This window comes from Salvia miltiorrhiza, chromosome 2 (genome assembly GCF_028751815.1).
Source record: "Salvia miltiorrhiza cultivar Shanhuang (shh) chromosome 2, IMPLAD_Smil_shh, whole genome shotgun sequence".
Taxonomy (NCBI): domain Eukaryota; kingdom Viridiplantae; phylum Streptophyta; class Magnoliopsida; order Lamiales; family Lamiaceae; genus Salvia; species Salvia miltiorrhiza.
Genome location: NC_080388.1, coordinates 15,139,481 through 15,161,096, shown reverse-complemented (window position 1 = coordinate 15,161,096; position 21,616 = coordinate 15,139,481). Strand labels below are relative to the sequence as shown.

The following is a 21,616-nucleotide window of genomic DNA, read 5'->3' as shown; positions in this document are numbered from 1 at the left end:
ATATGGTGATTTTCTAGGAGCAACCACAACCAATTCTTAAGTTCATGTACTTATTCAAGAGGTGTGCATTCTCTTTCACAAATTCGTTAGGAATTATCTGAATATGCGCACAAAGAAGATAATAGTTAGAAGTTAATCTAAAATGGGCTTCATACAAAAAATGAGAATGATGGTAGATTATATTTAATGCCAGGATTCATCTCTTTTTTTATCTCAGGATAATTGTATTGTAGCTTGATTAGAATCGATGGTGAATCCATTCTTCAAATACGATCATATAACACCAATTAGAAAGTGGCAAAATCAGGTAACAAATATATTGGGAAAAATTAGGCAAAATTAGGTAACAAAATCAGGTAACATAAATACGATGCATTTTATTCTGTAAAATCCAAACAAAGAAATATATTAACGAAGAGGTCAAAATCAAAATGCAATTGTAGATATGAACAATGAAACGTCGAACTTGGTGAAAATCTTGGTTGTTGCTTATAACTTTGGTGCCCTCAGTGAATGTGTGTTGATGAAGAAGACTTTGAGTGAAGATGGAAGAAGACTTTAATTTGGGTGGCCTCGGTAATGGTTTGTGAAGAAGAACAATGAATTTTGTTCTTTTTTGGTAGTAGTGAACTTAATTACTTAGTACCAACCATATTTAGTTAGTAAATTTACTATATTGAAGTAAATTCGAAAAAGGAATATATATTTGTTATTGAAGTGTATCTGTATTTGAAAATAATTGTTTATACTTGCTACTTAATAAATTTTCGTGATTAAAATATATATTGAAGTATATATGTGTTATTTGGTACTTAATAATTTGTTGTCATAATTTTTTTTATAGATGGTGTGTAACATTATAGTTTAACATTTCAAAAAATTTAAATATTGAAGCTTAAATTATTTAATTGATTAATGAGTCTAATTATATAGTTTTTTTAATTCACAAAACAAAAATTTCATTATATATTAGTTTGATTTACTATTTTTTTTACTAATAAGGGTAATTATATAATTTTCAAATAAATACATAATAGTATAATTATTATTTATTTAATATAATAATTGCATAATAGCCCAATTTCCTTGAGGCCAATTGGGTTAGCCCAATTCGTTTGAAGGCCAACAAAGGAAATAGTTTGAATCCAATTTGCTTGAGCCCAATTAAAGATTTTATTGATGAAGCTAAGAAATAACTTTTTAATTTCTAAAAATTTTAAATTTATTTATTTCGTTCAAAGTTCAATAAAATAAATTAGTAGAACACTTTTTTTTTTTAATTCTGTTTAAATGTGTTATTTTTTTGTGGCTCATTTTTTATATAACTTAATTTTGTTGTGGCGCATATGAAGAATAAATATATATGAACTTAGGCTCATATATTCAAATACAATACTTCTGAATGTAATGTAAATTATCAATTTTGTATTATGTAATGTAATGTAAATTATCAATTTGTTTAATTTCTATGTATTATGTGTTATGTATTATGTGTTATGTATTATGTGTTACTATATTATAATATTTCTCTGTAAATTATCAAAAATTTTTAGAATCCTACTATATATTATAAATACGTAAATTGTGGTCGAGCGAAAGTTTAATAGTAGTGCCAGATGAATTTTAACTTTGGAGCTTGGGAAAAATAAATTCTCACGAAATTCGAACGGTTCTGTGTATTGTGTGAAGCGCTTCAAAAATCAGCATCCCTCCGTTTTCCAGCATTCCCATAAAACGCACGCATCCTCTATAATTGATTTTTAACTCTAGGGTTTTTCCATCGTTGATTCTCTGTCTGAATGAAATACAAATCTGAAGGAATTCCTGTTTGAATCGAAGAATAAGGAAGGAGGTGGAGATGCCGCTTTTCGTATCGGACGAAGAATTCCAGCTGTGCTCGGAAGATGCGGCGCTTTTGGCGGAGAAGGCGGACGATTTCATCCGTGGACTGTACAATCAAATAGAGACGGTGAAGGCGGAGGCCGACGCAGCCTCCATAACTCTCGAGCAGACGTGCTCTCTCAACGAACAAAAATACGTTTCCCTTTCCGCGGAGTACTCCTCTCTCCAGCTACAGAACTCCGAGATAAATGCTTTGCTTGAACAGCGCGATGCTGAAATTGCAGAGCTGAAAGTCGAGAAACAGCAATTTCTCCTTCAGTCTGTGAGTTTTCATTTCAACTTTTTTGTTTGGTCGATTGTTGGATGATTATTAACTAGCAGTTGTTTTGGGTACTAGATTGAAAAAGATGGGGAACTAGAGAGGCTTATGAGGGAAGCATCAGAACTTCATAGATCGAAGAGGCAGCTGATGGAATTGGTGGAACAAAGGGACTTGGAAATCAACGAGAAAAATGCCACAATAAAGAGTTATCTTGATAAGATTGTACGCAGTCATAATTCATTTGTAGTGGACTATATTTATAAGACTATGCTGCTTTAATTTTGATAAGAATATTTCTGAACATATTTGCTATAGAATGTTGAGCAAATTTTAATCTCCATTAATAACAAGTAAGTTGTATTCCCGAGTGTTGCATATTTATTTATTGACCGTATTGCTTTGAAGGTTAATCTGACTGAAAATGCTGCATCAAAAGACGCACGGGTTAGGGACCTAGAATCTGAATTGGGCCGGTTGCATGCGACATCTGACCGTTTTTTGCAGGTGAGATGATTTGTTCTTCTTCCCTATAATTTTTTGCTGTTTCTATTCAGACCTACCAACTTTTGTATCTAAGTTTTCCATTGCATTCCAATTTTCTATCATCGTTTTGATCCTCAACATGTACGTCATTCTATTTAAAATTGTTGATAACAGCAGGCACCCAAACAATAATATGGAAATCTTCTTTTGATTGGGACAGATATACACATTTATGTAGTTCATTCCCTGTTTGCTGCTCCTGTCCTCCTTATATGCTATCGAGAGAAAATTCATTTAGTGACATATTCAATTTATTGTAATGCTGGGCTTCATTAGAGTAGATGTTTAAGAGTTTTATTATGACATTCAATGGTAAAAATCTTTATTCAAATGTAATTAGCACATGTTTTACAATATTATGTGTACTTGGCGGGGTGTTTAAAATGAGGATATCTTTGATTTGCTGTCCGACATTCTTTTTCCCACATTTGATGTTATGCTATGCTTGCTGTACTTTAGATCGGGTACTGTAAAGATTGCCTCTGACATTTCTTTCCTAGTGGGCTCTAGTTTAGTGTATGGTGGTACTAATAATATCATCTAATTTGGAGCTGAGCAGGAGAAGGAGCTTCTTGAGAGGCATAATTCATGGCTTAATGAGGAGTTAACGGCTAAGGTTAATAATCTGATCCAGGTGCGGAAGGAATATGCAGAATTTGAGGCTGATATGTCTGGTAAACTTGCAGATGTAAGTTTAGTATCTCTTGTGCCTCTTGAGAAAGGGAAGCATGATTCAATAGTTTATATTTTACCATGCATAGTTTTGTCTTGAAATTTGCTTCACTTGTCTAATTACAGGTTGAACAAAAATTGAAGGAGAGTGCTAATTCTTTGAAATTTCACAAAGACAGAGTGAGGGAGTTGGAGGAGAAACTAGCATCGATGGAAAGAGTGTGTTCCTGATCCATATCTAATCTACACATTCTGTCATCACATCTATGTTTAATCACTTTAATTGTGTGTTATTTGTTTTGTTTGTTTAGGAGTTGTTGTCAACTAAGGATGCTGCAGCAGCTTCTGAGCAGCGTTCCTCGGCTGAGATTTCAACAGTATGTTTCACATTGTAGTCATGCTTACGAGTTCATCTGAATCAGACACCTGTCTTTTCTTATTATCTGCTGCATGGATTTCATTCATCTATTCCAAATTAATTTTATTTGGGTGGTGAACTTACTTTTAGTCACCACTGTTTATGATATTTGTCTGAAATACAGATTATCAATATGTTGAGTAAAAATGTTTGTACGCTGTAGCACTCTGTCATTCATGAATTTATGTAATCTCTTTGTGATAATTGATGGGCTAAATTTATTTGATGAAGAAAACTTGTTATTGATGTGTGTGTCATTTTTACTGGACTTTCCACTTTCCAGAAGTTTAGGGTAGAATTATCTTTATTATATTTAGAACTTGATGTGTTAATTATTCTGTATTTTTTCTTATGTTTAATTTATGTTGATGTTGTTGACAATATTCATTTATCATTTATGTTTATGCATATAAATTTGCTGTACCCATGCAGTCTAAAGGTCTTTACCTTTGTAGGTAACCAAACTTGTTGATTTATATAAAGAAAGTTCGGAGGAATGGTCCAAGAAGGCAGGAGAACTTGAGGGAGTCATCAAGGCTCTTGAAGTATAGTTATTATGTTCAAAATCAGTTTGCTTTATTAAATATTGTATACTTTAAATGCTATAATTTATGTTGCTTTTTCTAAGCAGACTCACTTAAATCAAGTTGAAAGTGAATGTAAAGATAAGCTTGACAAAGAAGTGTCTGCAAGGAAGGAAGTGGAAAAGGTATGTATGTTAGCAAGTTAATGATTTGCTGGTAATAGTTAGTTCTTTATTAGCTTACCTGTTCTCTTTGTCTGATTTCTGCCATATCTGACAAACTTTCATTGTCTTTCTGCTGGAGTAGGAATCTGCTGATTTAAAAGATAAGCTAGAAAGCAGCCAAACAGAATTGGAGAAGTTAAAAAGAGGAAATGGGTTTCAACATCATCCTTTGAGTAGTATTACAACTGGCTTGTGAGTTGCTTTGTTTGATTGAATGCATTTAAGTGCATATTTGACTAGCTGATTTTTGTGCTTTCTCATCTTTTAGTTTTGTTGCCCGTTTTCATGGTGAGACAGCTGATGCTTGGAATTTTCTTGACTCTGTTATAATGGTAATAGAAATGAATGAATTTGATTCCCTCCTTGCATAGGGGGTTGTATGGTTAACTCTCAACAAATGAAATATTAAATCACTACTCATATACCCATTCCTTCTATCAACCGCCATTTTTCATTCCATTCCTACTCCCTCATCTCCAAACCCGTCAACCTGGCACCCTTTTAGTCTCTTGACCCTCATTTTAATATTTACATAATTGAATTGGTTAAAGTCACAGTGCAGGAGGGAAAATTGCCAGTAAATTGTGGTTTGTTGATTTGTTTTATGCAATCTTGTTCTACATTTATGATGTGTATGCTTCATGGAAGGTGCCGCAGGTCTTAGTTTATTTGCAGAATGATTAACTATTACCGCATGTGCTCCATTTAAATTTATTCAGTTGAGAAAAATAAAGTGTCATGATATTAATACTGTCATTCTAGGATTTCCTTCATTTAGTTGGACACTGCATGGAGTTTCATTATGCTATCCAAACCTTCATTTATTCTGAGTATATACCCTGATCATATTGTTATTTCGCTTCTTTTGGAATTTTTAGCCTGTCACTACTCTCGCTAATCTAAATTGAAAGGTCATTGCTGTATGAAATTAATAGGTAGTACTTGTCAATGCAATTTAATATGCCTGCTTGTTTAGGTTTTAGGAGAAATTCATGAAGCTCATACTCATTTATTGTGCCTGGGTCTATTTGATCAGAATTACAATGATTCTACATAATGTTAATGATGAAAAACTGTTTTTGAGCATGCAATCTGATTTATGTAGTAGTGTTCCTCTGAACTTTACACGCACTAATATATTTGGATGGACTAAATCCAGAATGGTTTTTGACTGTAATTGCATGTTCTTTCATTTAGATGGGAAAATTCAGTTGATGCCAATGAAATGGTTGTGGATGATCAAGCAATTATTCCTAGTATTCCTGCCGGAGTATCTGGAACGGCATTGGCAGCTTCACTTCTTAGGGATGGATGGAGTGTGAGTGCTATGTTTTTTATGGTTCTTGCGATATATATCTTAGAGTGCAGTATAATGTTCACTTTAGTACTCTTCCAAAGAAAGTTCATGGGGCGAACTTTAGCTCATTGAGTACTTCTTTTGATCCTTCCGTAACTTTGTTCTTTCTTCACCTTTTGAAGCTAGGGAAAATTTATGGCAAATATCAAGAGGCTGTTGACGCTCTACGGCATGAGCAGTTAGGGAGAAAGCAATCCCAAGCTATATTGGAGCGTGTATGATTTCTTTGGACCAGTATCTCAGTAAAATAGGAAGGCTTTTTTGTAGTTGTTGGAAGTAATTTTCCACATTCTAATTTTATTTTATTACTCTTTTCTTACCTTATTCTTTCGTTTGTCAGGTGCTTTATGAAATAGAAGAAAAAGCCGGAGTCATCATGGATGAAAGAGGTATCTGATTCTTATATGAAGCAGATTTGATTTTTGATCGTACATGTTTGTTATGGAAGCATTAATGTTTTACTAAGTACAAGTTAATTCCTTGTATATGCTCTGGCCTGTCAATTTGTGCTTCTTGTTCCCTTCTGTTCTTGTATTCTCTTGCCATCTTGAATAATATGTGTGCAGCAAAAAAAACCAGTGAAAGGTATAATTTTCCTCTGATGCAACTGATCAGTGCTTCGCATTTTTTAAAATTTTTTTTAGCTCTGTCTTCAAATTTTATGTGCTTCGTCGAAGCCCTAAGCAATAAGTTCTTTTATCAGAAGAACATGAAAGACTTGTCGAGGCCTACTCTGCTTTAGATCAGAAACTGCAGCAGACACTCTCCGGACATTCTGCTTTGGAGATTACCATTCAGGAGCTCAAGGTTTGTCCCATGTTCTGTTTTGAAATGTTTTAAGCTGAACACATTGGCTCTGTGGGATACTGTTCTTTAGGTTGTTGTCCATCCAATTTCTATTCCAGGCTAAGTTAAAGAGGCAGGAGCGTGACTATGCAGTTGCTCAGAAGGAGATTGTTGAGCTCCAGCAACAGGTTTGGCTCTGAAAGATTTCATTTTCTGAATACGACATTGTTTTATTGGTTTATAGGCACAACTTTGATATGACAAGATTTTTGAAAATAAATATTTGGGATTTTTAAGTTAGTATATGAACAATGTATATGGTTGAGGCTGACAACCTTTATATACTATACCTGTTTATGCTGTTGTCTTAGGTGGCTGTACTGTTAAAGGAGTGTCGAGATGTTCAGTTGCGCTGTGGATCAGTTGCCCGTTATCAAGATGATGAGCTCCTTAGTGGTTTTTCTGTGCCACTGGGTACCGAACCTAGAGCTGAAAATGTCATATTGGACCGCCTGGTATATGTTTGTCCAGCTTTCTTGTATTCTTGCATTATTTGAGTGAGGAGTTGATAGCCATTGAACTTTTTTACGTTTGCAGTTAACCTTTAAAGACATAAATGGATTAGTTGAACAGAATGTCCAGCTGCGCAGTGTTGTTCACAATCTATCTGATCAGATTGAAGAGAGCGAAGCAGAGTTGAAGGCAATATGCAGTGTCTATGCTATATTATATTTTCTATATCATGTTATTCAGTGATATTAAACTTTGGATCTTGAAAAACTTGCAGGAAAAATATGAGAAGGAGCTTCAGATGCATAAAGAAGAGACTGTGTCTAAAGTTAATGCAGTATTGCTGAGGGCAGAGGAACAGGAGCGCATGATTGAGTCACTTCATACCTCTGTAAGATTTTTAAAGGATTAATATGCAAAAACACCCCTAACGTTACCACCCCAACTACACTTAAGCCCCTAACCTAACGTTGATAGCAACTAACACCCCAAAGTTCATTAAGTACTACAATTAAACCCATAATTAAACAAACAATTTCTTTCACAAAATTAAGAAATTCAATTTCTTTTAATCTATATCTATATAATATATAAAAGAGGAGTTTTCTCCCTCCATTTTTTCCCACCATTTTTTCTCTCTTTTTCTCCCATCAATTTTTTCATTATTTTTCATCTCTTTTTTCTTTTACAATTTAATACTTTTCTAAATAATATCAAATTTAATTTATGAAGAAATATTTAATAAGCATCTTATGTTTAAGTTTGTAACAAAATATTTAATATGGTATAAAAATTATTAAAAATAAATTTAAAACTTATTAAAATTTTAAAATATTCTATTTTCTTTCTCTTTGTTAAAATTTTACAATTCTTTTATTTATGTCTGTGTATGAAAATATTTATTTGTATGAAAAAATTGATGGGAGAAGAGAGAGAAAAAATGGTGGGAAAAAATGGAGGGAGAAGACTCCCCTTTTTAATATTATATAAATTAAAAAAAAATGTATTTCTTAATTTTGTGAAAGAAATTTTGTTTATGGGTTTAATTGTAGTACTTAATGAACTTTGGGGTGTTAGTTGCTATCTATGTTAGGTTAGAGGCTTAAGTGTAGTTGGGGTGGTAATGTTAGGGGTGTTTTTGCATATTAACCCGATTTTTAAACTGCTGGATTTGTGAATCTCATATTATTTTTTGTGCAAGCTAAACTTATATTGGACAAGTTGTTTCTATATGCAAATAGGTGGCCATGTACAAGAAGTTGTATGAAGAGGAACAAAAACTTCGTGCTTATCCTACTCATCTGCTTGAAGCAGTTCCAGGTTCTTCCTGCTGTTATATGCTCTTTGTGTGTTCTATCTAATGTCCTTTATTCATGTTCTAGATTCTAGCAAGTTTTAGGTAATTTTTCATCACTATTATATGGAGTGTCTTGGATTTTGTTATCTTATTGAACTTTCTGAAAATGATGTATAGTTTAATGTTTTAAGGAGTTTCTTACTACCTTACAAAATCAGGAAGATACTGCTTATGAAGAAAGTGCAAATTGAAGGAGGGATGTGAATATTTGGACTAGAAGTGTCTATTACTAGGATTTCTTAAAATATACAAACGGTGAAAAATGTCAAAAGTTCTGAATGATTTGAAACCCAATGTAGCTAGAAATTTTCAACAAGCTTTGGATATGTTTTTATGAATTTATATTTCTCGTACTGGATGTGGACATGCTAACTTCTACATCGCTCCTTATACATTAGCTTTAGTATAGAGAACTTTATAAATCTGAGACTACCTCTATATATGTGAGGCAGTGAACAATAATATTGTAATAGAGATAGATAGGTTTTTTGTAATGTGTTAATAATCAACAAAAATTGTAGGTTAAATTTAATAGTTTCATGTTTATTCTTAAAAAACTGTAAGCATGCTACTTTGTCCAGATATATGTCTCCTTTTTCTTATTTGGGTCTGTATTCATTCTCTCCCTCGAGCTGGCCAGAGTTTCCATTTCTTAAACGTAATGTTGCCCCAAATATTTGGTATTATGCAGCAGACCCCTGCTTACCTGGGCAAACCCTGCTTGCATTTGTGTATCCAAATATTGGGATTCAGTTAGCCTTTTGCTTTTTTTTTTTGAAGCTCTTTTTAACGTACGAACAATGCATCATACGTTATCTTTATTTGAGCTTCTGTGATTTTTCTGATGTTTCCGACAACACTCTTTTATTTGCTTTCCTGTTTCTGTTGTTTTCAAAAGCAATCTTTTCTGTCTAAAGAACTATTAATTTATTAGCCATATTCATCTTGCAGAGCGAGGACGCAGGGAGATTATACCCATGCAAGAAAATAGCCATGTATGGTTCCATGAAAATCTCCTTAGGCTAATAATCATATACATTGTTGTCCTGTCTTATACTCCTCAGCCTTATTTGTATAATGTGATAATTCGCAGGAGACGTCAAGAAAGCACGAACAAACTTTAGAGCGTCTGAGAAGTCTGGAGGAAGATTTGGCAAAGTCCAAGTAAGCATATGCTATGCTTCCTTGTGTTTTATCATCTTACTTTTTAAGTTGTCTTGCTTCTCATTCTACATTTTCATTCTTGATTATATTTTTATGATTTTCTTGTCAGTAACTTTGTGGTTGTAAGATGAGTTTTGCATCTTTCTATTTTCTTCTAATCAAGCTATGGGAAAATTGCTTTGCTTTATCAACCACCATAGCGGTGAAGTAAATTTGAGGGAAAGCATGAGTTGACTGTTATAACGTGAGTACTTCTTACAGGTCACCCTGGGCTACTAAGACATTTTGTGATGTCTGTTGAGCACTGTGGAGCTATTGATTCTTTTTTTTTTGCTTAGATTATCAATCAATAGCTCCTGCTCTATTAGCCACAGTGGCTTATAGTATATTATTTGGATCCTGAATGTCCTCTCTGATTGGGTAATGAAATTTCAAAGTTCTTCTATTGATGACAACTTACAATGTAAATGGCTATTAGTATTAGACTATTAGGGCATGACTGGTATACAGGAACGGAATGGAGATTCCTGCGTTCATTCTCAATCCTATGGCTGGTACGGTTTTTGTAATGGGAATCGTCATCCATTCCCGATGTGGAATGCCTATTCCCATGAATATGGGATTAGCCATTCCTCCCCTCCCCTCCCCTCCCCAATGGTATTATGTATTCCCATGGATATGGGGTTACTAAAAACAATTATTTCTTTTTTAATTAAATTATCATTATTTATTTTTTATTGACAAATTTAATCTCATATAGTAATAATAATAACACTAATAATTTAATATTATTAATATGATAAATGATAACAGTAAAAATAATAAATAAAATTAATAATAATAAATAAATAATATTAATAGTAAAATAATATATGATAATAATAATAATAATATTATTATTATTATTATTATTATTATTATTGTGTTAATTCTTATTTATTCCTATCAATTCACTCCTTGAAAATACCAGCCATAGGAATCCTATATTTCATATCATTCCATTCCATTCCCTTCTAATTTCATTCATGCATACCAGCCATCGCCTTAGTGGTAGCACAATATCTTGGGTTGTTGCTCAAATTTCCAAATTCCGATCTCATTTTGAGTATTATGTGTGGAATTTAAAGCATTATGTGTACCTGTTCTAAATATGATTGGTTGCTACCATTCCAACCAATCTCTTCGAAAACATTGTTACACCAATGTAATTTTTCATCAACATCAACTACATTGTAATGCTCTTTATTGCCGGAAACTGTTACTTGAATTATGCCACCAGCAGTTATATTTGAGTATCTTCTCAGAGAATTTTTTGCAATGAGGTAAACATTGTCCAAGACTATGTCCTACTACTGTTGAATGGATTTCCTAGATTTGGCTATACCCTACCAGATAGAGCAGAAGCAAAATAGTATTATATTAGGAACTTATTGAAGATGATCTTATTCAGAGAGGAATGGAGAAGAAGGGTGCATTAATATTTGTGGAGTTGATGAACTTGATTATTCTTATAGGTAAACAAGATATGTGGACTTGGAAGTTAATGGGATTTGATTTTAGACCATTTGCCTAGAAATCAATGCAATTCCGATTTCTTCACTATTTAATTGAGCGTGTCTAAGTTATGAGGAAATTAAGTTTTTGGTTGATTTTCACAACATTTTCTTATGCTTCCCATTGACTACATGTACCCTTTGACAAAGGTACACTGATTTCTTTCATTAGTAAGCTTAGCTTTATATACTAATTGGCTTGTATTTATTCTTCTACTTCAGGAATGACATCATATCATTGCGATCTGATCGTGATAAATTGGAAATGATAGCGACGTTCGCAGAAGAAAAACTTGCAAGGTTTCAGAAGGAGTTTGAGCAACAGGTTTATTTATTTGGGCCTTTATGGTTATGAGTGGCTTAACCCATTTAATAGTGGACACTTATGGAAATTATTTTACTTGGACTATTTTGTGTGCATTTCTATGTTGGGTGAACTCTTTGTCTGATGTGTCGCCTCAATTTATGGTTTACACCAGAGGGAAGAGCATAATGGAATTAGAGCAAGAAATGTTGAGTTCTCTCAGATAATAGTTGACTACCAAAGGAAACTCCGTGAAAGTGCTGAGTCCTTGGATGCTGCCAATGAACTCTCTCGGAAATTAACTATGGAGGTATCTTTTTGTCTCTCTCATCAGTTATGTTAACTCTAAGATTCTTATTGATACAAATGTTTTCGCTTTTAGGTATCAATTTTGAAGCAAGAAAAGGAAATGCTTCAGAACTCTGAGAAAAGAGCTTCTGATGAAGTTCGTAGTTTGTCTGAGAGGGTTCATCGGCTTCAGGTCACCTTCTCTTATCTTAAAGTTTGCAATAAAATAGAAAAATACATTTTAGATACCCACGTGGTAGCTGGACTCTGCAAGTTTGATGTCTATGTATCCAAGTGATAAATAATTCGTATAAAAGATGTATTTTATATATATATATATATATATATATATATCTATATATATATATTTGGCAATTTTAACATTGCTTTGTATCTTTGTTCAGGCCACTTTGGACACCATGCAGAGTGCTGAGGAAGTGCGTGAGGTAGCTATTCTTTTGCCACCTTGTTCCTCTTTATGGTTAGCATTTGCGACTCTAATACGTCTTCATTGTGTAGGAGGCTAGAGGTGTTGAGAGAAGAAAACAAGAAGATTATGTAAACAAAATTGAGGTACTTCTTTCCTGTGATTTGTTGCATATCGAGGCTGTTGACAGAAACATGGTTTCTCAAACATTGCGAGCATGCATACAAGTATTGCAATTCAATTATGAAGTTTGCCAATATGAAAAAGTTCGTTTTGTTGGTTGCACATTACAAAGTACTTTCTATGCAGAGAGAATGGGCTGAGGCAAAAAGAGAACTTCAGGAACAACGCGATCTTGTTCGGAATCTTTCTCTTGAGCATGGGAGTACCTTGAAGGATGCTCGTAAACAAGTTGATGAATTGAATAAGGAATTGGCTAATGCTTTGCGATCTGTGGCAAATGCTGAATCTAGAGCAGCAATTGCAGAGGTGCTTCTGTTTTATTAGTGATTGTTATATGAAATTTATGTTGTCAACTTTTATTGCTCTTGTCTTTTGAGTCAATGGTCTTTTTGACTGGTCTGAATATGTCAGGCTCGTTATTCTGATCTGGAGAAGATTATGGAATCTGCAAGGACGAAGGTACGACCTAGGCATTTTGGACCTTCTAATACTCTATCTTGCATCATTCCCATAATACAGAGTCAGAAAATAGTGTGGGGGAAACAGTCATGCATAACATACATTAAATTATGAAAGATTTGTAATGATGATCAGAACTGATTTCAATAGTACAGAGTCAAAAAGCTGTTTCAGAAATCAATTCCACAACCATGATTCCAGAAACAGTCGTGCATCATTTTCTGCATAGCATACTTTTTCATAACACTTCTTGAGTTTTTCCACGTGAATCTGATAAAATGATTGATCCATTGTAGAGTTTTTCAATTCTCAAGCTACTAGGCATGCTTTCCACATTATTTTTCATAAATTTATATAAACTGCAGGACTCTGATGGTGTTGATAGTGGACTGTCTTCCACATCTACTGAAAAGGTACTTAAAATATTCAGGTTTCTGATATTTGTTCTGTATCTCATCTTTCATTTAATGATTTGAATTCCCTCTAAAACTTGATGCAAATAAACATTTTGGACTTTGTGCATGTGTCCTATCTTTCAAGGAGTCTCGCTGTTGTTTCTTACTCTCTGCAAATGCTTAAATAAGTAATTGTATGATGAATAATATGAGTATGATAACGATCACATTGGCTTTCCTTGGTCAATCCTCACACAAATGGTTGTGGAATTGATTTCTGGAATCATGGTTTAAAACCTAAAGTTTTAGATATCCTAATTAATTGAATATTTGCAACATTTGTTGAAATTGATTTGTCGTTGTAAATGTCAAATGTCCAGAAGTTTATTTTTCATCCTTCTAGTAAGAACCCTTTTCATTTTATGTGCACGCTTCCCTGCACTGGCGCCCTGGTATGCTAGATCGCACCCTGTAGCCATGCCAGGTGCTACACTTGTCCCTGCGTCCACGAGCCCTCCAATCATCATGCCAGGCTGCCTTGCAATATCCTTATATTTGCTTGTCGCAGTGGCTACCTGTCCCATGTCCTGTGCCTGTTGCGATGAATGGTCCAGTGTTTGTATTTTCCGTGCTGTAAATTTCCTTCCTGTTTTTCATTCAGAACCATCCCCTCTCCCATACAAGCAGTAAATCAGCTGACCTAATTTATCCATCTTCCCCTGTGAGTCATCTATGAAACCTATCTTCTCGAACCTACGGGTCCACTGTTCAAATTCAGCCCAGGCAGCCTCATTTCCCTTTCCACGACATCATATATACAACATTTTGAGTATTTGGCATGAACTGATCCGTCAGGTTGGACCAACCAGTAAACAAAACTAGAATTCTTGAAAAACTAAACAGAGAATAATCAAACAGTAACCAGAACAATTAGAAGGGAGAAGCCCTTCTGCCCTAGCGCTCAGGTGCTATTGGATCAGGTTATGGAGTAAGATGGTTCTTCAGAATTCAGGCCTTGAGTGCTGCACAACTGCACTCGGTTGTGGAGATGTGATCTTTCTAATCCTGAAGTGCTTAATGAATGTTGGTGGTTTAAAATTAGAATGAGACCTCACATGATATTTTCCCTTTTGGGCCGAGCGCTTCACTGAATTTTGACTAGTGTAGGCATGTCAGCAAAGTTATAGCCCATCTGTTTTAACTGCTTCATCATTGGTCCAGAAATAATACATTTGACGCAAAGACATATGGATTAGCAATTAGCAGCTTATGTCAGCATTCGGGTTAACATTATAAGCAGTAAAGCTGTAGGTGTAATATCATGCTGTAACATCACTGGATTTTGTTTTTGGTATATTTTTATGTTTCTGATCACCTCTCCTGGGCTTGCTACAATTCAAGTATCTTTCTTTGAGTTGATTCTACCATCAATATGTATGAAATGATTGACCTATAATTTGATCTTCCTCGCATCTGTGTGAGCAAAGATCTCTGCTCCTCTCTTAGCTTGATTTTTCACATTTTATATGAATGCTGGCGTAGCTTTTCTCTTTGGACTGTACTTGTACTTATCTAGTAAAATTAGTTATATCATCAGCCACTTTAAAAATAATCTCTAAAATCAATTGTTGGAAATGTTCCTTAGTGATGTCTTTAGTTGGCTGTGAAGAATGAACTTTTTAACACACTGAAAATGATCTTATTCATGGTTATATGCTTTAGATGCTGGCAAAGTTCCGGGATGAAATTGAGAAATTAAGGGAGGAAGCACAGGCAAACAAAAATCACATGCTTCAGGTATATTCTTGTCTTTGTTTGGGTGTTTACTTATTTTGCCTTTAGAAGTGCTGAATTTAATTTGTCCACCAGTACAAGAGCATCGCTCAAGTAAATGAAGAAGCCCTCAAACAGCTGGAGTCAGCCCATGAGAATTTTAGGAAGGAGGTATTGTTGCGTTTTTGCTCTCTTAATTGTGTGCTTCGGTGACATCATTTTCTACTGCAATTTATGTGTGTTCGTGTTATAGGCTGATGAAGTTAAGAGGTCGCTAGAAGATGAGATTCATTTGCTCAGGGAGCATGTTAGTGAACTTGAGAGTGAATGTAAGCTGAAGACTGAAGAAGCAATTTCTGCATCTTCTGGGAAAGAAGAGGCTCTTGCTGGTGCTTTGTCTGAGATTGCCAGTGTGAAGGATGACTATTCTGTTAAAATGTGAGTTCATATGCCCTATGTGACACCCTTTTGGTGGATAATTTACAGTATTTAAGTTTACTAAATAATAATGATACTTCAGCAGTGTTCGAGCACTCTAATTTTAGTATGCATATAAACAAGTTGGTTTCGGGTCGAGTTAGGCAAAATTTATATAGTTACTTGTCCAGTTAGACACGGCTGATGCTTTTGGTAATGTGGGAAAATTTGCAGAGAGTAATTGAGTAAATGAGATGCAAATAAATTTGGAAGGAAAAATCTGGATGGTGTTATTATGGTGGATTAAAGTGCAAATATCCTTGTGTAGCTGCCATACCCTGGTGGTAATAAGAAATATACCATTTTCATCTTGACAGAATTTGGCAAAACAACATTGCAAGCTTTGCGATATATAGATGCATTTAGAGTTGCTTGGTGGGACTCAAATCACAAAGACTGAGAAATTCGTCATCCCAGTGAGAATTGGGCAAAAGAACATTGAAAATTTTGCTACTATATAGTTGGTCCTTGTAGATAAAATAGGTTCTGTAGAGCATGTGTAATTAAGTTTATAGTTACTTGGTGGGTCTCAAAGCACAAAGATTTTAAGTCCTTTATGTGTTAGCTTATATGTGTAGTTGGGTTGATTACACCTTTCAGGATTCATCATCCCTGTATTTCTGACTTTTGTCTTCCTAAGAAAGTTGTTTCTTGTATTATAAAAGAATTTTTTGCTACTGAGATGTAAGGTCAGAGTCGTAAGCATGATGTAATAATTTAGTTATCATTGAACTAAATGAATATTCAATCCAGCGAATATGTCAAAGGACATTAGTACAGAAGGATTGAGTCAAAATCATATACTATTTTCTTACACGTCAAATCATCTTAAGTTTTATGTTCTTGTACTGTAACAGGTCACAGATTGTGGTCATGCAATCAGAAATCTCTGCATTGAAAGAAGACTTGGAGACAGAGCATAAGAAATGGCGAACTGCTCAAGACAACTATGAAAGACAGGTTCCTTCCATACCACTTTGCTCTCTGCTGGTGTGCAAATCGGAAATGATCATAATATTAGGTTATGTTATGTTATGTTATGTTACAATGTGTATTAAAGGAGTAATATCAAATTGGTTATTCCGTGTAGGAATTATTTTTATATTACGTTTCCCCTATTATTTTGGATTCCTAACCATTTCCATCTCTTGAGGTTTAGCTGTCATATATGTTTAATGTTTCTTCTTTTTGATTTTGTAATAAAAATTGTTTCTTATATAAAAAACCAATTGTTCCATAACAATATAAACAACTTCAATATGCTAGCCTTTTGTGTGTGTGTGTACGATGTTTGATATTTTGTTTTTAGTATCTCATTTTTTACAAAGGAAGATATGACCATATTTTGTTTATGTTCTTCCAGGTGATTCTACAGTCAGAAACTATTCAGGAGCTGACAAAAACTTCGCAAGCCTTGGATTCATCTCAAAAAGAGGCATCTGAGCTTCGTAAATTAGTGGATGTGCTCAAAACAGAAAATGTATTACCCCTTACTGCATATGTGATTTTCTCCTTTTGTTTTTTTGCTCAGTGTTTATAATTTCGATGCATAATAGTGGTTGATTGTGCAAATAAGGTTGAGAAGTAAAGAAAATTCCTATTTTTCTTGTGGTATATTTTAGTAATTCATATATGTGTGTGGACATATATAATTTGGATTTAGTGACTAGTATTCGTGCAAGTATGACATCGTTGATTTGGGCAGGTATTTACTGGTATGTTTGAAAAAGGCCACCTTGGACCTGGGCTGCAATCCTTATGCATATAGATATATTTATATATTGGATTGAGTTACTGGTATACTTGAGTATATGAAAATTCATCCATTGTTTGACTAGTAATTTATAATCTCACCACACAGTTAGGGTCATTGGAAATGTTATACTGTACTCCCTCCGTCCGCCATAAGTATAACACTTTGGTTGGACACGGGTTTTAATAAAAAGTTAGTGGATGTATTTTTTTAATAGATAAAAGGGGCCCACCATATATAAAGTGAGTGGTTGAGGTTGAATTAAGTGTGGGCCAGACGCCAAAAGGGAAGGTGCTATACTTATGGCGGATGGAGGGAGCAGTAGTTATTAGTTAATAGTTTATTTTGAGTATTTGGTTTATGTGAGATGTATGATTGGCTTATGTTGAAAACTGATGTAGTATGCATCCTTGAGGTGATTTGAGTTAGGTGGTCTTTGCTGGTCTTACTTTTTACACAGCATCTAGTTGCTTTTATATAAAATCAGGTTGCCAGTTTGATCCATGGGAAACGTATTGCTGTCTGAGTTAATCTTTTCAACAAGTCCTTGGCTGGTTTGTTTAGGAAATTACACTATTTCGACTTCCTTCCATTCTAGTATTCTTCTGCTGTTTCTTCTTGTAAAAGGTTTATGCAATCTGTGAGATTCTAATTATTTGTCTTTGCAGTTGGAGCTGAAGTCAAAGTGGGAGACTGAAAGGTTAGCTATTGAAGTATATAGGAACGAAGCAGATAAGACGTACACTGAAATTAACGAACTGAACAAGATTTTGCACTCTCGACTTGAAGCCATGCACATTAAGTTGGCTGAGAACGAAAAAGGAACAGCTTCTGGAAGCAGTTCCAAGAACCTTGGGGATGATGATGGGTTCCAAAATGTTGTGAACTATCTCCGACGGTCAAAGGAAATTGCTGAAACAGAAATTTCATTATTGAAACAAGAAAAACATCGTTTGCAATCTCAGTTAGAGAGTGCTTTGAAGTCAGCTGAGTCTGCACAGACATTGCTTCAGACGGAGCGAGGAAAATCACGGGCATCATTGTTTACAGAGGAAGATTTCCAATCTCTTCAACTACAGGTCAGAGAGCTAACTTTACTGCGTGAAAGCAATGTGCAACTCAGAGAGGAGAACAGGCATAATTTTGAAGAATGTTTGAAACTTCGAGAAGCATTTCAGAATGCTAAGATTGAAATCGAGAATTTGGAGAAGCTTCTTAGAGACAGAGACAGAGAGGTGGAAGCCTACAGAAAAGAAATCGAAATCTTGAAGGGAGAAAAAATACATCTTGAAAAGAGAATTGACGAGTTGGTACAGAAGTGCAAGGATGTTGATGTCGATGATTATAATCGCTTGAAGGAATCTTTCCAGCAGATGCAGATGAGTTTAGGGGAAAAGGATGGTCAGTTGGAGGAGGTCAAGAAACTTTTATCAGAAAAGCAGGACACAGTATCAATTCTAGAGCGAGACCTAGCTAGAAGCAAAACAGAAGTGACTGAACGAGAGAACAAGATTAATGATGTCTTACAGGCTGAAGTTTCTCTGAAATCTGAGGTTGAAAAACTTAAGCGGATTAATATGCACTCAAGAAGAAAGTTGGAAAACCTTGTGAAAGAAAAAGATGATATGAGCAAAGAGGTCCAGGCATTGTCCAAACAATTAGAGGAGGCTAGACTGGCCTTGTCCAAACAATTGGAGGAGGCTAAACTAGTAAAACGAACCACTGTCGATTCTGGAGAACAGATACTGAGGGAAAAGGAGAAAGATGCGAGGATACAGATTCTAGAAAGAACGGTGGAGAGGCAGAGAGATGACCTGAAGAAAGAAAAAGAAGATCATCTTAAAGAAAAACAGAAATTTCAAAAGATCCGGAAAACAATAATTGAGTCTCATGAAAATGTCACTCAAGAAAAGAGGAGACTCTCAGATGATATTGCAAGGCATAAACAAGCTCTGAAAGCTCTTCAAGATGAAGTGGAAAAAATTAAGAGCCCTGGCAGCAGTCAAGCAGAGAGTGCATCTGGGGTCCAACATTTCTCTGTTAATATATTGGATGATTTATCTTCCGCCTATTTCCAGGCTGTAGATAATTTTGAACAATTAGCACAGCCAGCTTCTACGGACCCTGATTCCACAATGACTGATGCTCCACCTCTTGATAATGCAGCAGCTGTTGCAGTTCCCACTGGTCAAGCAGTATCATCAAGTCAAACCCCTGAACCTCCTACTGCCAGTGTTCCGTTGACAAGAGCTGAGGAAAAAGAGAAACGACCTGCTTTTACAAAGGCAGGCATTAAAATGGGAAGGAAGCTGGTTCGTCCTAATATTGCAAGGCCAAGGGATCCTCAAGGGGATGCTGAGATGGCAGAAGGAGAAGAATCTAATACGGGATTGCCATCCCATACTACAGAAAATCAAATAACTGTAACTGCTCCCACAACATCATCTGCACGTAAACGCATGCAAGAAGAGATGCTCACTACCGAAGAGACTATCTCCGATGTCCCAGCACCTTTACCTAAAAAGTCAAAAGCTCCAGATAGCCAACAGGTGGTAGGTGACGAATTAGCTGCTGCTCCCACAAAGCCTCCTGAAGTTGTTATTGCTGAAGAGTCGTCGGATGATATGGGAAACCTTCAGCAAAGTAAGGAGGAAATTGTTGAAAAGGATGAGCTTGACACTGGAGGAGATCAAACTGAAGAGCCATTAGTAGATGAACAAATTCAGGTTGAGTTTAGTGACACAGTCGATGCTGCGGATGAAAAATTGGAGAAACCAAGTGACACTATGCTATCTGATGATCAACTGAGAGATCAAACTGAACAAGATATTCAGCGCATAGTTGCAGAGTCAGGTGGTGAGAAGGAAGAGGGAGAGCTAGATTTTGCTGATAATGATGGTGATAGCAATACATTTAATGAGACAGGCGGCCCGGGAAATGGAGAATTTCAGGGCGAACAACCCGCAGACCCTGAGAAATCACCTAGTATCGAACCACTGGGCTTGGAAGCTGGGGAGATTGATTCATCCCAGACACCAGAGGAAGAGAAGCTAGGTGACTTAACTGAGACCATCAGCGACAGTTCTGATAAGCTTAACCATGGTGCAGATTCTACTGCAGAAACCGACAGGGCACCTGGTTCATCCAATCCTCCCTCTGAGGAAGCATCAACTAGCACTACTATTGCCACTGTTGATGTTGGATCTTCAGATCAAGGTGGATCAACTCCCTCACAGGAAGCCGGAGGAAAACCTGTGTCTCCTCAGAACAGTGGTTCAACAACCATTAATCTGCAGGAGAGAGCAAGGCAGCGTGCACACTTGAGACAGGCTGGCATGGGGGTTACTTCTTCACCAAGCAGAGGCCGTGGCCGGACAATTCGTGGTCGTGCTGTAAGAGGTGGCCGCACTGGACGTGGGCAATCACCTGGCTAAGAATTTAAGCACGTTGATGCTTTTCATATGATGGTGCCGTTTCATAGTAGAAGGTTTACATTTATCCAACTGTTGATAGTTTATTGGTATATCGGCTGGGTGTGTTTAGACTGCGTTCACGATGTTAGGCCAATTTTATCAAGACATACTTAATTTCTCTACTAGGAAGGTTTTGTAATAACGTCTTTAGCATTTTATCATATGCACGCGACATAACTTACTTACATGATTTTTTTCTTGATTCTGTTACGTTAGTTAAATAGCGCTTTTAAGTATGTTTTGTTTAGATGTCCGTTTGTAAATTTTTTTCCCACTTAAGTGGGACTGGTCCACCGTATATTTATACTTTATACAAGCCTTAAATAAGTCAAATTTGGATAAACGTTGTCGATACTACATCAGTTAACAAGTATGATAGTTAAGTCTTTTAGCAAGGAATAATGCATGCATTCGGGTTTTCTTGCGATAAAACAAAAAAATAAAGATATATATAACTAAATAAAAAGTTTTAAAAAAAGTTTAAATATGTTAAATTAGATTATATATTGGTTTAATGGTTTTGTTAAAATATACTCCCTCCGTCCCTGAAATAAGTTCCTCTTTTTCCATTTTGGGACGTCCCCCAAATAAGTTCATCTTTCTTTTTTTCTATTTTTGGACAGTTACTCCACCACTAATAATACTTTATTTATCCTTATTTTTTACTTTTTCACCACTCCCAATCTATATATTATACTAAAGCAAAGTAGTGGAGAAATTTTTCCCGCCTAAAACTCTTTCTCCCATGCAGTGATAATTTATTTCCTTTCCAAAAAAATAATACTCTCATTATTTACATTAAGTATTTTTAT

General features: G+C 35.3%; 1 protein-coding gene across 1 annotated transcript; it reads left to right on the top strand.

Moving 5' to 3' along the window:
• Positions 1-1,595: 1,595 nt before the first annotated feature.
• Positions 1,596-21,009, top strand: LOC131011330 (nuclear-pore anchor). Its single transcript, XM_057939112.1, has 34 exons — positions 1,596-2,164; positions 2,240-2,386; positions 2,570-2,668; positions 3,267-3,395; positions 3,506-3,598; positions 3,691-3,756; positions 4,253-4,342; positions 4,429-4,506; positions 4,628-4,737; positions 5,743-5,863; positions 6,025-6,117; positions 6,243-6,291; positions 6,606-6,709; positions 6,808-6,876; positions 7,060-7,203; positions 7,286-7,390; positions 7,476-7,589; positions 8,440-8,518; positions 9,507-9,550; positions 9,649-9,719; positions 11,495-11,597; positions 11,752-11,886; positions 11,959-12,057; positions 12,269-12,310; positions 12,384-12,437; positions 12,601-12,780; positions 12,886-12,933; positions 13,299-13,346; positions 15,051-15,125; positions 15,198-15,272; positions 15,355-15,539; positions 16,436-16,538; positions 16,942-17,058; positions 18,000-21,009. Exons 1-34 carry the CDS (start codon positions 1,859-1,861, stop codon positions 20,763-20,765), a joined length of 6,141 nt encoding a protein of 2,046 aa, XP_057795095.1. The 5' UTR covers positions 1,596-1,858; the 3' UTR covers positions 20,766-21,009.
• Positions 21,010-21,616: the final 607 nt, after the last annotated feature.

Coding starts and splice junctions, on each gene's coding strand:
- LOC131011330 (XM_057939112.1), top strand. CDS start 1,859: ATGCCGCTTTTCGTATCGGACGAAGAATTCCAGCTGTGCTCGGAAGAT. Junction 3,599..3,690: donor AACTAGCATCGATGGAAAGA/GTGTGTTCCTGA, acceptor TTGTTTGTTTAG/GAGTTGTTGTCAACTAAGGA. Junction 15,540..16,435: donor GATGACTATTCTGTTAAAAT/GTGAGTTCATAT, acceptor GTACTGTAACAG/GTCACAGATTGTGGTCATGC.